General features: G+C 42.6%; 1 protein-coding gene across 3 annotated transcripts in view; it reads right to left on the reverse strand.

Annotated features, from left to right (window-relative positions):
* Positions 1 to 13,649, reverse strand: part of CD2AP (CD2 associated protein) — a 146,185-nt gene that overhangs the window by 61,579 nt on the left and 70,957 nt on the right. For all 3 annotated transcript variants that reach the window (XR_008890691.1, XM_056563013.1, XM_056563012.1), the window contains exons 3-4: positions 9,695 to 9,845; positions 4,329 to 4,429 (exon numbers count right to left, since the gene is read on the reverse strand). Coding sequence is in view for 2 of the 3 variants with exons in the window: in XM_056563013.1 (XP_056418988.1) it covers positions 4,329 to 4,429; positions 9,695 to 9,845 (252 nt within the window). In the remaining variant the exon portion in view is untranslated. The remainder of the gene's footprint in view (positions 1 to 4,328; positions 4,430 to 9,694; positions 9,846 to 13,649) is intronic.

Genomic DNA, 13,649 nt, shown 5'->3' on the forward strand with positions numbered 1-13,649 from the left:
TTGTCCCTTTTTTTTTTTGTCCCTGTCTACTCCTAGATATCATTTCCATTCATCTCAGGGTTGGTGTTCTGACAGGCAGCACATGGCTTTTTTGCCTTGTGTGAATGTAACCTAACACTGTGACAGATCATACGTCTTGTACATCAGATGTGATCTGTTCACTGACAGCAAGCAGTTACACTAGGCCCCAGTAGCATGTCACTGTGTTACACACGATTGCTTTTGTTCAATCCCTTCACTAGTCTGATTTATCAAAACCCGTGTAGTGAAGAGCGGTGCAGTAGTCTATAGCAACCAATCAGATCGCTTCTATCATTTAAAAAGGCCTGCGAAATAGAAAACAACATGATTGGTTGCTATGGGCAACTGCACCAGTCTCCCCCTACACAGGTTGTGATAAATCTCCCCCCGCAGCATATCATTTGTCAGATAAAGTGGTCAGTCCTGGGTCAGCTGACTTCCTGAGATCTACAGGATATCATCACATATCGCTCCTGGCAGCTCCCAGACCACGCCCCTCCAGCTCTATCTGTATACTGCTGCTGCTATGTCTATTGGATATATAGTAGTTATACACATCCCAGCAAGCTCTAAGGGGGAGATTTATCATCAAAACCTGTGCAAAGGAAAAGTTGCAACCATAGCAACCAATCAGATTGCTTCTTTCACTTTGCAGAAGCCTTGTTAAAAATGAAAGAAGCCATCTGATTGGTTGCTATGGTTGCAACTTTTCCTCTGGACAGGTTTTGATAAATCTCCCCCTGTGTGTATACTGCAGCTGTTATCGCTATGGGATATATAGTAATCTCTCTCTTTGGGATCAGGATATATAGTAGCTATACACCTCCCCTCCAGCTCTATCTGTATACTGCTGCTATCTCTATGGGATCAGGATATATAGTAGTTATACACCTCCCCTCCAGCTCTATCTGTATACTGCTGCTATCTCTATGGGATCAGGATACATTGTAGTTATACACCTCCCTTCAGCTCTATCTGTATACTGCTGCTATCTCTATTGGATCAGGATATATAGTAGTTATATATCTCCCATCCAGCTCTATCTGTATACTGCTGCTATCTCTATGGGATCAGGATATATATAGTAGTTATACACCTCCCCTCTAGCTCTATCTGTATACTGCTGCTCCTATCTCTATGGGAACACAATATATAATAGTTATACACCTCCCCTCCCATTTCTGTTTTTGCCATGAAATTCCCCAAATTACGGCATAACATCTGCTATTTTTCCAAAATTGTGCAAATCAAGATTTTGGAAAATAATCATAAAATAATAATAATCATAGGCCTCTCCTTTTGCAGAGGCCTAGTTAAAAATGAAAGAAGCGATCTGATTGGTTGATATGGGCAACTGGGCAACTTTTCCTCTGCACACATTTTGATAAATCTCCCCTTAAATGTGTAAACAAAGCCTAAAAACTTTAAATCTTCATGAAACACCACAGTTGTGATTATAGGTCAAATCACTTACCTCATGGTAATATTTCTCTAAAAACACTCTTTGAATAAGAAAACACATAAAAACTGCACATAATGTGAACTGATCCCAACCTACTTTTGAAACTAATATCACCTGGGTGACATCCAGCACCAGCAGCCTAATAAGATGACCAGGTGCAGTGATAAGACCCCACACCCTCTCTCTGACAGAGGATTTGAGGGCAATGTAGGCAGCATGAGGAAACCCTCCGTTCACAAATAGAAATCAATATGGCTGAAAACTTGTGCCTGCCACATCAACAAAAACAGGTAAGCACAAGGCATACACAAGAACTTCATATTCTCTAATAATACACATTATTCTCTAATAATAACCTGTGCTGCACTATATAAGCACAAAATAACATGATCTCACGTAACACAGTAAGATAAGAACAGGAACTAGTGGGACGGATTATGGACAGAGGACAACATGTGGCGTGTTGGGTAAAAGCCAAGAGCTGAGATCAAATGTTGTAAATTACTCAGCTTAGTGACCTGTGTAAGATTACGGCTCCGCAGAAGAGAGACTGAAATACTGTGGGACCAGGGAAGGGGTGATCGGGCAAAACTTAACATGGGTCACCCAAGATAACACTGATGAAGGGTCTCGTTGGATGCTGGGGGGCAACGCAGCTCAGGTTACCCCCATATGTCATCTTCACAGTCGGCCTCTAGAATGGACTAGAATGTCCAATTGGGGGGTGGTGTGGGATCTGATTGGGGGGTGGTGTGGGATCTGATTGGGGGGAGGTGTGGGATCTGATTGGGGGGGAGGTGTGGGATCTGATTGGGGGGAGGTGTGGGATCTGATTGGGGGGAGGTGTGGGATCTGATTGGGGGGAGGTGTGGGATCTGATTGGGGGGAGGTGTGGGATCTGATTGGGGGGAGGTGTGGGATCTGATTGGGGGGAGGTGTGGGATCTGATTGGGGGAGGTGTGGGATCTGATTGGGGGGAGGTGTGGGATCTGATTGGGGGGAGGTGTGGGATCTGATTGGGGGGAGGTGTGGGATCTGATTGGGGGGAGGTGTGGGATCTGATTGGGGGGAGGTGTGGGATCTGATTGGGGGGAGGTGTGGGATCTGATTGGGGGGAGGTGTGGGATCTGATTGGGGGGAGGTGTGGGATCTGATTGGGGGGGGGGGGGTCCCACCCCCACCCTGCCGCGGACTCTGCTGCGGCACCCCAGACATCCGGTGCACGGAGCGATCTGACTGGCGATGAGTGGCTGAGGCTCATGCCATCACGGTCACGCCCCGCTCGTGACGTCACGGCCACACCCCCTCCCATAGACTTGCATTGAGGGGGCGCGGCCGTGACGTCTGGAGCCTCGGGAGCGGCATCAGACGCTCTAAACGAACATCGGGTGCAGCAGAGATCACAGATAGGAGATAAGGGGGGATATTTATCAGAGCTGTCTATGTCCCGCATCAATTTAGACCAAACTACAGAGGGTTAGTCCGGTCTATTGTGCGCCTAATTTATCAAATGGCGCACAGCTCTTGATAAATTCTGTGCACAGACTTCGTGATCTATGGCTTTAGACTGCATTTAAACCTGCTCCAACATGGTCTGACATTTCGGCGTACTTTCAACCTATGCGACTTGTCACTGAAAAGTCGCTTTTGATAAATTCAGCACCAATGCATTTTCCAATGCATTTCCATCTAAAATAGACTAGAATCCCTCATGTTCTAAAAATCCTCTAGAGCAAAAGTCGCAGAAAAGTCGCACATATTTAGACTGCGACTTTCTGTGCGACAAATTTAGACAAGAAAAACCAGTCTAAATCCTTTGATAAATCTCCCCCAAGATGTCTAGTGGTGGAGTACCCTTTTAGGTTCACAGCCTTTTTCTTCTTTAAAACAACTGGCTACCCCTCTGCTATCAGCCTCATATGAGGATCCTGAGCTTCACCAGATCTAATGTGTAGAGAAAAGAAACTACACACAAAATAAACATCATGTTTTCTATGGAGGAACAGACTGTAAGGATAACACCAAGTAGTATCAGTCTCCATTGTGCACAAGCAGTGTCACCATACAGATACATTCTGCCCACACCCTCTGCATTCTGTATAGTACTGAGGAGGGGAGCAAATGTAGCAGAGAGGTGAATGTATTGGGTACCAGCTCTTGTTCATGACGCTCATTCACCTCAAAGCTCAGCTTCATGAAGACCCACAAGGGGGGGTCCTGGTTGTGTAACCCCCGCAGCTTATGGGATCTGTCAAGTCAATGGAAGCTGAAAAATGCCTTTAAAAAGGGCTATTCTGGGTAGCTTTTTAATTATATATATATATATATATATTATATAAATAAAAAAAATTAAAATATATATATACGGTATATAAATATAAATAAAAAAAATAAAAAATATATATATAAATATATATATATATATAAATAAAAAAATAAAAAAATTATATATATATATATATATATATAATTTTTTTATTATTTTATTTATATATATATATTTATATATTTTTTTATATTTATATATATATATATATATATATATTTATATATATATAAAAAATATCTAACTATCTATCTCTCCCAGGTAGGTGGTAAAAGTGTAAAAAAAAATTTAAAAAAAAGGTCCTCATGAGCCCCCGCTGCAACCGTCACGCCCCCTCCCATAGACTTGCATTGATGGGGCGGGGTGTGGCATCACAAGGGGGGCTATGATGTCACAAGCTCCAGGCTCCAGTGTTCGGAACAGTTTGTTCCAAACGCTGAGCAGTGGAGTACCCCTTTAATACACAAATCCCATCTACTGAATGTGGATTACACAGCACTATATATGAAGGAGTCTCACCTCCTCCGTGATTTCCAGGACTTCTCCCACTTTTAGTTCCAGCTCATCCTCATTCTGCGGAATGTACTCGAATAACACTTTACACTGCCTTTTCTTGGATTCTGTAAGGAATGGAATGGAAATAATAAGTCATGCGGTTGAGGTTCCTTGATACACACACATACCCTGCACTGTGAGTTACAGGGAACACTGGTCACAAACCACAATCCGTCCAACCTAAACAAACCTGACCCGATAATTCTCATAATCAATATATCAAGCAATGATCTCTCCAGACACCGCCTCTTGTTCAATATAAATGCCCATTAAACAGCAATAATTTATCTAAGGGTACATTCACACATGCAGCATTTTGCTGCATATTTTCTGCAACTGATTTCGCTACCTATTAAAGGGGTACTCCGCTGCTCAGCATTTGGAACAAGCTGTTCCGAACGCTGGAGCCGGCTTCGGGAGCTCGTGATGTAATAGCCACGCCCCCTCATGCCATCACGCCCCAGCCCCTCAATGCAAGTCTATGGGAGGGGGCGTTGCGCCCCCTCCCATAGACTTGTATTGAGTGGGTGGGGCATGATGTCATGCGGGGGCGGGGCTATGATATCACTAGCTCCCGGCACCGGCATTCGGAGCAGTTTGTTCCGAACGCTGAGTAGTGGAGTACCCCTTTAATAGGTAGCGAAACCAGTTGCAGAAAATATGCAGCAAAATGTACCCCTTTAAAGTCAATCACCCCTTTAAAGTTAATCACAATCAGCTGCACAAAATATGCAGCAAATACTGTCCGTGAGATTGTACGGTCCCACATAGCACTTACGCCGCTTACTTCATGCTGCGCAAAATCTGCTGTGCAGCGAGAAATATGCAGCATATTCTCCATTGAGCATACACAAAGCGCTACCCGGCGGGAGCCATGTGTGTTCAGTGAGGTTTGGGGGTGGGCCCGCCTCCAAACCTCCCCGAATACACATGGGCTGCCGGCAGGAAACCCTGTGTGTATGCTCGACCAGAGAAGAAGATCGCCGATAACACAGATCAGTGCTATGCCTATGCAGAGCACTGATCAGTATTAGCAATCAAATGATTGATATAGATAGTCCCCTAGTCATAGGACATAAAAAGTGTAAAATAAAATAAAAAAAGTTAAAAATCCCCTCCCCAATAAAAATGTAAATCGTCCCTTTTCCTATTTTACCCCCAAAAAGCGTACATTTTTTTTTAATAAAACATATTTGGTATCGCTGTGTGCGTAAATGTCCAAACTATCAAAATATAAGATTAATCATCCTGTACGGTGAACAGCGTAAACGTAAAAAAAACTTTAAAAAAATTATTTCTGTGTCTCCTCACATAAAAAAAAAAAAAAAAAAAAGTGATCAAATCCGTGCCGATATACACAAAAGTTAAATACAGATGACGGCGCAAAAAGTAAGCCCTCATACAGTCCTGTATATGGGAGGGGAAAAAAAGAGGGAAATTTAAAACAGACTTATTTTGTGAAAAGAAGGACAATAATAGAAAAGAATATAACAAGGGTATCATTTAAATCGTATCGACCCACAAAATAAATAAAACGCGTCATTTTTATTATGAAAAAGAAACCTTCCATAACTTGCCAAATTTTAGCTTTCTTTTCAATTTCCTCACACAAAAATTTTTGGGGTTCCGCACACATTTTATGGTAAAATTACCGTAAAGATGTCATTAAAAAGTACAATACGGCACGCAAAAAACAATCCCCATGGGTCTGTGGATGGAAATATAAAGGTTATGATTTTCAGAAGGCGAGGAGGAAAAAAAATAAAAAAACACAAAAATAAAATGGGCTTTGTCCTTAAGGGGTTCAAAAGATCCTACAACAGCTCTTTTGGTGGGGAGAAAAAACAAAACAAAATGAAAAACAAAAAATAGAATATAGCAGCAAAAATAAATGTATTATTGTGCAAAAGTATGTAACATAAGACTAACTAAGGCAGGCCCTTAAAGGGGTACTCCGGCGCTAATCATCTTATCCCCTAGCCTAAGGATAGGGGATAAGATGTCTGATCGCGGGGGTCCCGTGATCTCCAGGCCAGTAGCAGCGGCGTCCGGAACGCAGAAACTTGGAGCTTCTGTGTTCATGAAGTCACGCCCCTCCATTCATGTCTATGGGAGGGGGCGTGACGGCTAATACGTAGACATGAATGGAGGGGGCATGGCGGCTGTAGTTCGCTCCGTGGATGGATGACTGGGGTGCCGCGCCAGAGATTGTGAGAGTCCCCAGTGGTGGGACCCCCGCGATCAGACATCTTATCCCCTATGCTTCAGATAGGGAACAAGATGTTTAGCGCCAGAGTACCCCTTTAACTTTTTAAAGACCAAGACAATTTTATTTTTTGCATTTTCGTTTTTTCCTCCTGGCCTTCTAAAAATCATGACTCTCAATTTAGCAAATTTTGGAAGGTTGTGTTTTTACGCTGTACACTTTACGGTAAAAAAAGATATGTTTTCTTTATTCTGTGGGCTAATACGATTAAAATGATACCCAATATATATACTTTCTATTATTGTGTGGCTTTAAAAAAATAAAAATAAAAAGAATCACAAACTTTGGCGGACATTTATCATTGTAGGTGTAAGTGAAGCATTTTTCATTGTAGGTGTAAGTGAAGCATTTATCATTGTAGGTGTAAGTGAAGCATTTATCATTGTAGGTGTAAGTGAAGCATTTATCATTGTAGGTGTAAGTGAAGCATTTATCATTGTAGGTGCAAGTGAAGCATTTATCATTGTAGGTGCAAGTGAAGCATTTATCATTGTAGGTGCAAGTGAAGCATTTATCATTGTAGGTGCAAGTGAAGCATTTATCATTGTAGGTGCAAGTGAAGCATTTATCATTGTAGGTGCAAGTGAAGCATTTATCATTGTAGGTGCAAGTGAAGCATTTATCATTGTAGGTGCAAGTGAAGCATTTATCATTGTAGGTGTAAGTGAAGCATTTATCATTGTAGGTGTAAGTGAAGCATTTATCATTGTAGGTGTAAGTGAAGCATTTATCATTGTAGGTGTAAGTGAAGCATTTATCATTGTAGGTGCAAGTGAAGCATTTATCATTGTAGGTGCAAGTGAAGCATTTATCATTGTAGGTGCAAGTGAAGCATTTATCATTGTAGGTGCAAGTGAAGCATTTATCATTGTAGGTGCAAGTGAAGCATTTATCATTGTAGGTGCAAGTGAAGCATTTATCATTGTAGGTGCAAGTGAAGCATTTATCATTGTAGGTGCAAGTGAAGCATTTATCATTGTAGGTGTAAGTGAAGCATTTATCATTGTAGGTGTAAGTGAAGCATTTATCATTGTAGGTGCAAGTGAAGCATTTCTCTCCACCCATTTTTGTGTGCTGATAATGTGTAGTTGCACCAAATTTATTAAATGGTCACAGAACATTTGATACATTTTCTGAAATGTTCTGTCTTCACATACACTAAAAAGCTAAGTCTGGGCTGATGTAGTTTTAGAGACTTTTCAGTGGCTTTGCGCCTTTTTTGCACCTTTTCACAAAAAGGTGCAGTTCATAACACCCTTCCATATAATGTGTATTGCCAAAATCAGCGGATTACAACTCAAAATCAGTAGAAATATGCAAACCAAAAGGCGCAAAAAAGGCCCAATTAAACCCTGCTTGCGCCTTTTTTAGACATAATAAAAACAGTCTAAAAGACAATGATAAATGGCGGCCAGTATGTTTAAAATCACTCTATTTTGACCACCCCTAACTTTCTCATTTTCCCGTATACGGGGATGGATGAGGGATAATTTTTTTGCATGATGAGCTGTAGTTTTTAATTGGTTCCACTTTTGCATATATGTAACTTTTTAATCACTTTTTTTCACATTTTAGCAACTATATTTTATAATATTCCTGAAATCTTGCAGTTTCCATTCTGGCCACTAGGACTTCCTGTTCTGTAGAGATCACTTCCTAGTAATGCCTTTCTTCTCATCACAGACAGGAGTACAGTGAAAGGGGACAGCAGTATATAAATAACACAGGTACACACAATAGCTGTTGCTCACAACTCAGCCTCCCCCTCCCTGTAATGAATTATTAAAAAAAATAAAAAAAATAAGAATGCCCAGTTGCGTCTACAATTTAAGTGAATGGAACAGCTCCTGTCTATTGTTGTCTATGATCCCTAGGTCCTGCAGTAAAGTATATCTCTAAACAGCTCAGGCAAGATGGCAGCTGCCATAAGAACACACAAAAAAAAAATAAAAAAAATTCCATTCAGATAATAGAAACAGATTTGGGGGAAAAAAGTCAGTATCTTGCTATAAATCAGGAAAAAAACATCTAAGTTATACATTCACTTTAAAGCAGGGGTCTCAAACTGGTGTCCCTACAGATGTTGCAAAAAAAAAAAAAACAGATGTCATCTCCCAGCATTCCCAACAGCCATTAGCTGCAGCAAACGGCTGTGTGGGCATGTCCAGGAATGCTGGGAGTTGAAGTTTTGCAACATCTGGAGGGCCACCAGTTTGAGACCCCTGCTTTATCATCAGATTTTACCCTATATAATGCTTGGCAACACGTTATATAGGGTAAAATCTTTATCCTCACCATCCCAGGGGGACGTTCCTGCCTGCGGGGATGGTGAGGATATGAATTTATAAACTGCTCCCCGCCGGCCCCGTAAGTAGTCCCCTGGGCGCGGAGCTCCTCTCACCTACTCCTGCATCTTCAGTCGGCAGCGACGCCCCCTCTGCTTGATTGACAGGCCGTATCATCGATCAGCTCCGTCTGTTCAGTGAGCAGAGCGATAATGCGGCCTGTCAATCAAGCAGAGGGGGCGTCGCTGCCGGCTGAAGACGCAGGAGTAGGCGAGGGGAGCTCCGCGCCCTGGGGACTACTTACGGGGCCGGCGGGAAGCATCTTAAAAGTTCATATCCTCATCCTCCCCGCAGGCAGGAACGCCCCCCCCGGGGATGGGGAGGATAAAGATTTTACCCTATATAACACTTTGCCAAGCATTATATAGGGTAAAATCTGATGATTGGTTCCCTTTAGGTCTATGGTCACACAGCATATTTCACTATACGGTTGCGCCCCTGCCAGTGACTACAGCGAGCTCCCTGCTACGGCCATGTAGCCCTGTTTGTCTGCTCGTAGCTGCGGATTTCCCGCTGCGGATCTGCTACGAGAAGACACACAGGGCCACCTGGCTGCAGCGGGGAGCTTGTAGTGGTGATTGGCATCAGCAGCGTGAAATACGCTGCGGATACGCTCCATGTGTCCCTACCCTATAGACAAAAAAAACATATGTGCCCTATGACTGGTTATCTATGAGCGTTCAGTACAGGGGGTTCTATGGTGACGGAGCACATCCTACTTTTCTTGACGGCCTTGTTGGGAGGCGGTGGTGGCGGTCCCATCCCAGGAATCCCGATCACGCTCATCCGCTGCACCAGGCTGGCCACATTTCCAGACTTTTCCCTTTTAGGTAAATTCTCTTCCTTCGGTTCGGAATCTTTCTTCACTTCCTACAGGGAACAGAAAGTGACAAAATCAGCAAAATGCTAAACCGGGTAACATCCCGGCGCGGGCGGCAACAGAGTCTTCTCTTCTAAAGTTGTCATTTAGTTTATAGAGCAAAGCTGCGGGATGACGGCCAATATGGCTGCCTATATAGTTATCGCCAGGATTCTCCAGAGCCTTAAAGGGGTACTCCGGTGAAAAACTATTTTTTCATATCAACTGGCTCCAAAAAGTTATACAGATTTCTGAATTACTTCTATAAAAAAAATATCTTAATCCTTCCAGTAGTTATCAGCTGCTGAAGTTGAGTTGTTCTTTTTTACCTAACCACAGTGCTCTCTGTTGACACCTCTGTCCGTGTCAGGTAGAGATGAGCGAACTTACAGTAAATTCGATTCGTCACGAACTTCTCGGCTCGGCAGTTGATGACTTATCCTGCATAAATTAGTTCAGCTTTCCGGTGCTCCGGTGGGCTGGAAAAGGTGGATACATTCCTAGGAGAATCTTTCCTAGGACTGTATCCACCTTTTCCAGCCCACCGGAGCACCTGAAAGCTGAACTAAATTATGCAGGATAAGTCATCAACTGCCGAGCCGAGAAGTTCGTGACGAATCGAATTTGCTGTAAGTTCGCTCATCTCTAGTGTCAGGAACTGCCCAGAACAGGAGCAAATCCCCATAGCAAACATCTCCTGCTCTGGACAATTCCTGAGACGGACAGAGGTGTCAGCAGAGAGCACTATGGTCAGACATAAAAGAACAACCCAACTTCAGCAGATGATAAGTACTGGTAGGATTAAGATTTTTTTTTTATAGAAGTAATTTACAAATCTGTTTAACTTTTTGGAGCCAGTTGATATGGAAAAAAAAAATTGTTTTTCACCGGAGTACCCCTTTAGAGGGCAAAGCCTGAGGAGCAGCAAGGCAGCGGGACAAGGTAACCTGATACACATAGGGACAACATTAAGACCCATCATTTCCAGTCACCTTACGGTAAAACATGGCATAAAAATAGAAGCCAGGGCATGTCAGCCCACTGATCCAGAGCAGATACAGATCTCTATCGGGAGGTGCAGGAATGCAAGTAATGCCGGCGGCAGGTGAGCGCCTGTCCTGACAGCTCCACAATGTAAACAGAGGACGACTGCAGAGATATAAACAGAGGACGACTGCAGAGATATATACGGCTCCTACTCATCTCAACTGCTTATAAATCCAGCCCTATACATAACATATGGCTGACATATGTGACCCCTCATCCACTAAGATCAGTGTTTCCCAACCAGTGTGCCTCCAGCTGTTGCAAAACTACAATTCCCAGGATGCCCGGACAGCCAAAGGCTGTCCGGGCATCCTGGGTATTGTAGTTTTGCAACAGCTGGAGGCACACTGGTTGGGAAACACTGACTTAAAGGGGTACTCGGGTGAAAACCTTTTTTTCTTTTAAATCAACTGGTGCCAGAAAGTTAAACATATTTGTAAATTACTTCTATTAAAAAATCTTAATCCTTCCAGTACTTATTAGCTGCTGAATGCTACAGCGGAAATTCCTTTATTTTTGGAACACTGATGACATCACGAGCACAGTGCTCTCTGCTGACATCTCTGTCCATTTTAGCAACCAGATGTATGCTAAGGGCAGCATGGTGGCTCAGTGGTTAGCACTGCTGCCTTGCAGTGCTGGGGACTTGGGTTCAAATCCCACTAAGGACAACAATAAATAAAGCGTTATTATTATTATAATAACGTCAGCAGAGAGAACTGTGCTCGTGATGTCATCGGAGAGCATTCCAAAAAGAAAAAAATTTCCTCTGTAGTATTCGGAAGCTAATAAGTAGAGGAAAGATTAAGATTTTTTAATAGAAGTAATTTACAAATATGTTTAACTTTCTGCCACCAGTTGATTTAAAAGAAAAAAGGTTTTGACCGGAGTGCCCCTTTAAAGAGGAATTCCGGTGGAAAACTTTTTTTTCATATCAACTGGCTCCAGAAAGTTAAAACAGATTTGTAAATTACTTATATTAAAAAAAATCTTAATCCTTCCAGTACTTATTAGCTGCTGTATGCTCCAGAGGAAGTTGTGTTGTTCTCTCCAGTCTACCCACAGTGCTCTCTGCTGACACCTCTCTCCGCAAATCTTAATCCTACCAGTACTTATCAGCTGCTGAAGTTGAGTTGTTATTTTCTGCCTAACCACAGTGCTCTCTGCTGACACCTCTGTCCGTGTCAGGAACTGTCCAGAACAGGAACAAATCCCCATAGCAAACCTCTTCTGCTCTGGACAGTTCCTGACATGCACGGAGGTGGCAGCAGAGAGCACTGTGGTCAGACTGGAGAGAATGACACAACTTTACTGTGGAGCATACAGCAGCTGATAAGTACTGGAAGGATTAATATTTTTTAATGGAAGTCATTTACAAATCTGTATAACTTTCTGGCCCCAGTTGATTTGAAAAAAAAATTGTTTTCCACCGGAGTACCCCTTTAAGACTCTACAGAGGTGCCATTATAGTTGGTGTAGTCCAGCTGTAAGCTACAATACACAGCTGTGGTCTAGAAAAGGTTAAAAGAAACTTCTAGGCTGAGATTTAAGATATGAAGGTACAGGCCCAAAGCCTGAGGCTGCACTACTGAGACATACCAATGACTGTGCGTCTTCTGATTTTTATTAAGTGCCCCGGGGGCATGAGGAGCTTGTGAGGATCCAGATACATTGATGTGACACTCAAATGTTTCCATATTTGGCCCCTTTCAGTTTGACGGCCGTAATTTTGACGGGTCATAACGGGCAATAACGGATGCCGATGGACCCCATTATAGTCAATGGGGTCAGTCAGGCGCCGTTTTTTTTCTCGGAGAAAAAAGCCGGAGAAAAAGACTGTGCAAGCATTATTGTTTCTCCGGCTTTTCTCGATCCTAAAATACCGGGTTTCACACTGCCGGAGACAATCGGCAGGGTCAATGTAGCCTCAGTCAGACAGGAGGTAGGGGATTTGGTTTTTAGAGGGGTACCAGAAAGTTAAACAGATTTGTAAATTACTTCTATTAAAAGATCTTTATCCTTCCAGTGCTTATTAGCAGCTGTATGCTACAAAGGCAATTCTTTTCTTTTTGAATTTCTTTTTTGTCTTGTCCACATCGCTCTCTGCTGACACCTGATGCCCGTATCAGGAACTGTCCAGAGAAGGAGAAAATCCCCATAGCAAACATATGCTGCTCTGGACAGTTCCTGACATGGAAAGAGGTGTCAGCAGAGAGCACTGTGGACAAGACAAAAAAAGAAAATCAAAAAGAAAAGAATTTCTTTTGTAGCCTACAGCTGCTAATAAGTACTGGAAGGATAAAGATTTTTTTTAATAGAAGTAATTTACAAATCTGTTTATCTTTCTGGCACCAGTTCATAAAAAAAAAAAATAAAAAAAAAAATAAAGTTTTCCACCGGAGTACCCCTTTAAGGGGGGAAAAGTCTAATAGAATATGGCATTATGGGGGCAAAACAACCAAAATGTGCATCTACAACGCCCCTCTTTACCCTCCGACAACCCCCGATCTCTTTTCTCTCTGACATCCCCTGTGCAGTCACAACCGTATATATTACGGTAATATGGTGCACGAACAGCTGCTATTTTCTATTCGTCTCCATTGCACTGACAGCAGCCGTGTGTATAGAGCTGCCTTAGTGTAAAGGATTGAGACACTTAGAATAATCTATAAATTCCCCTTCTTGAGAAATGGTGTAAGGTCCTAAATAATGATGTAATAGGAGGGATCTAGGGGCAAACACGTCCTCCATTCCTCATAGCTGCAGAC

The sequence above is a fragment of the Hyla sarda genome, chromosome 3, assembly GCF_029499605.1.
Source record: "Hyla sarda isolate aHylSar1 chromosome 3, aHylSar1.hap1, whole genome shotgun sequence".
Lineage (NCBI taxonomy): Eukaryota > Metazoa > Chordata > Amphibia > Anura > Hylidae > Hyla > Hyla sarda.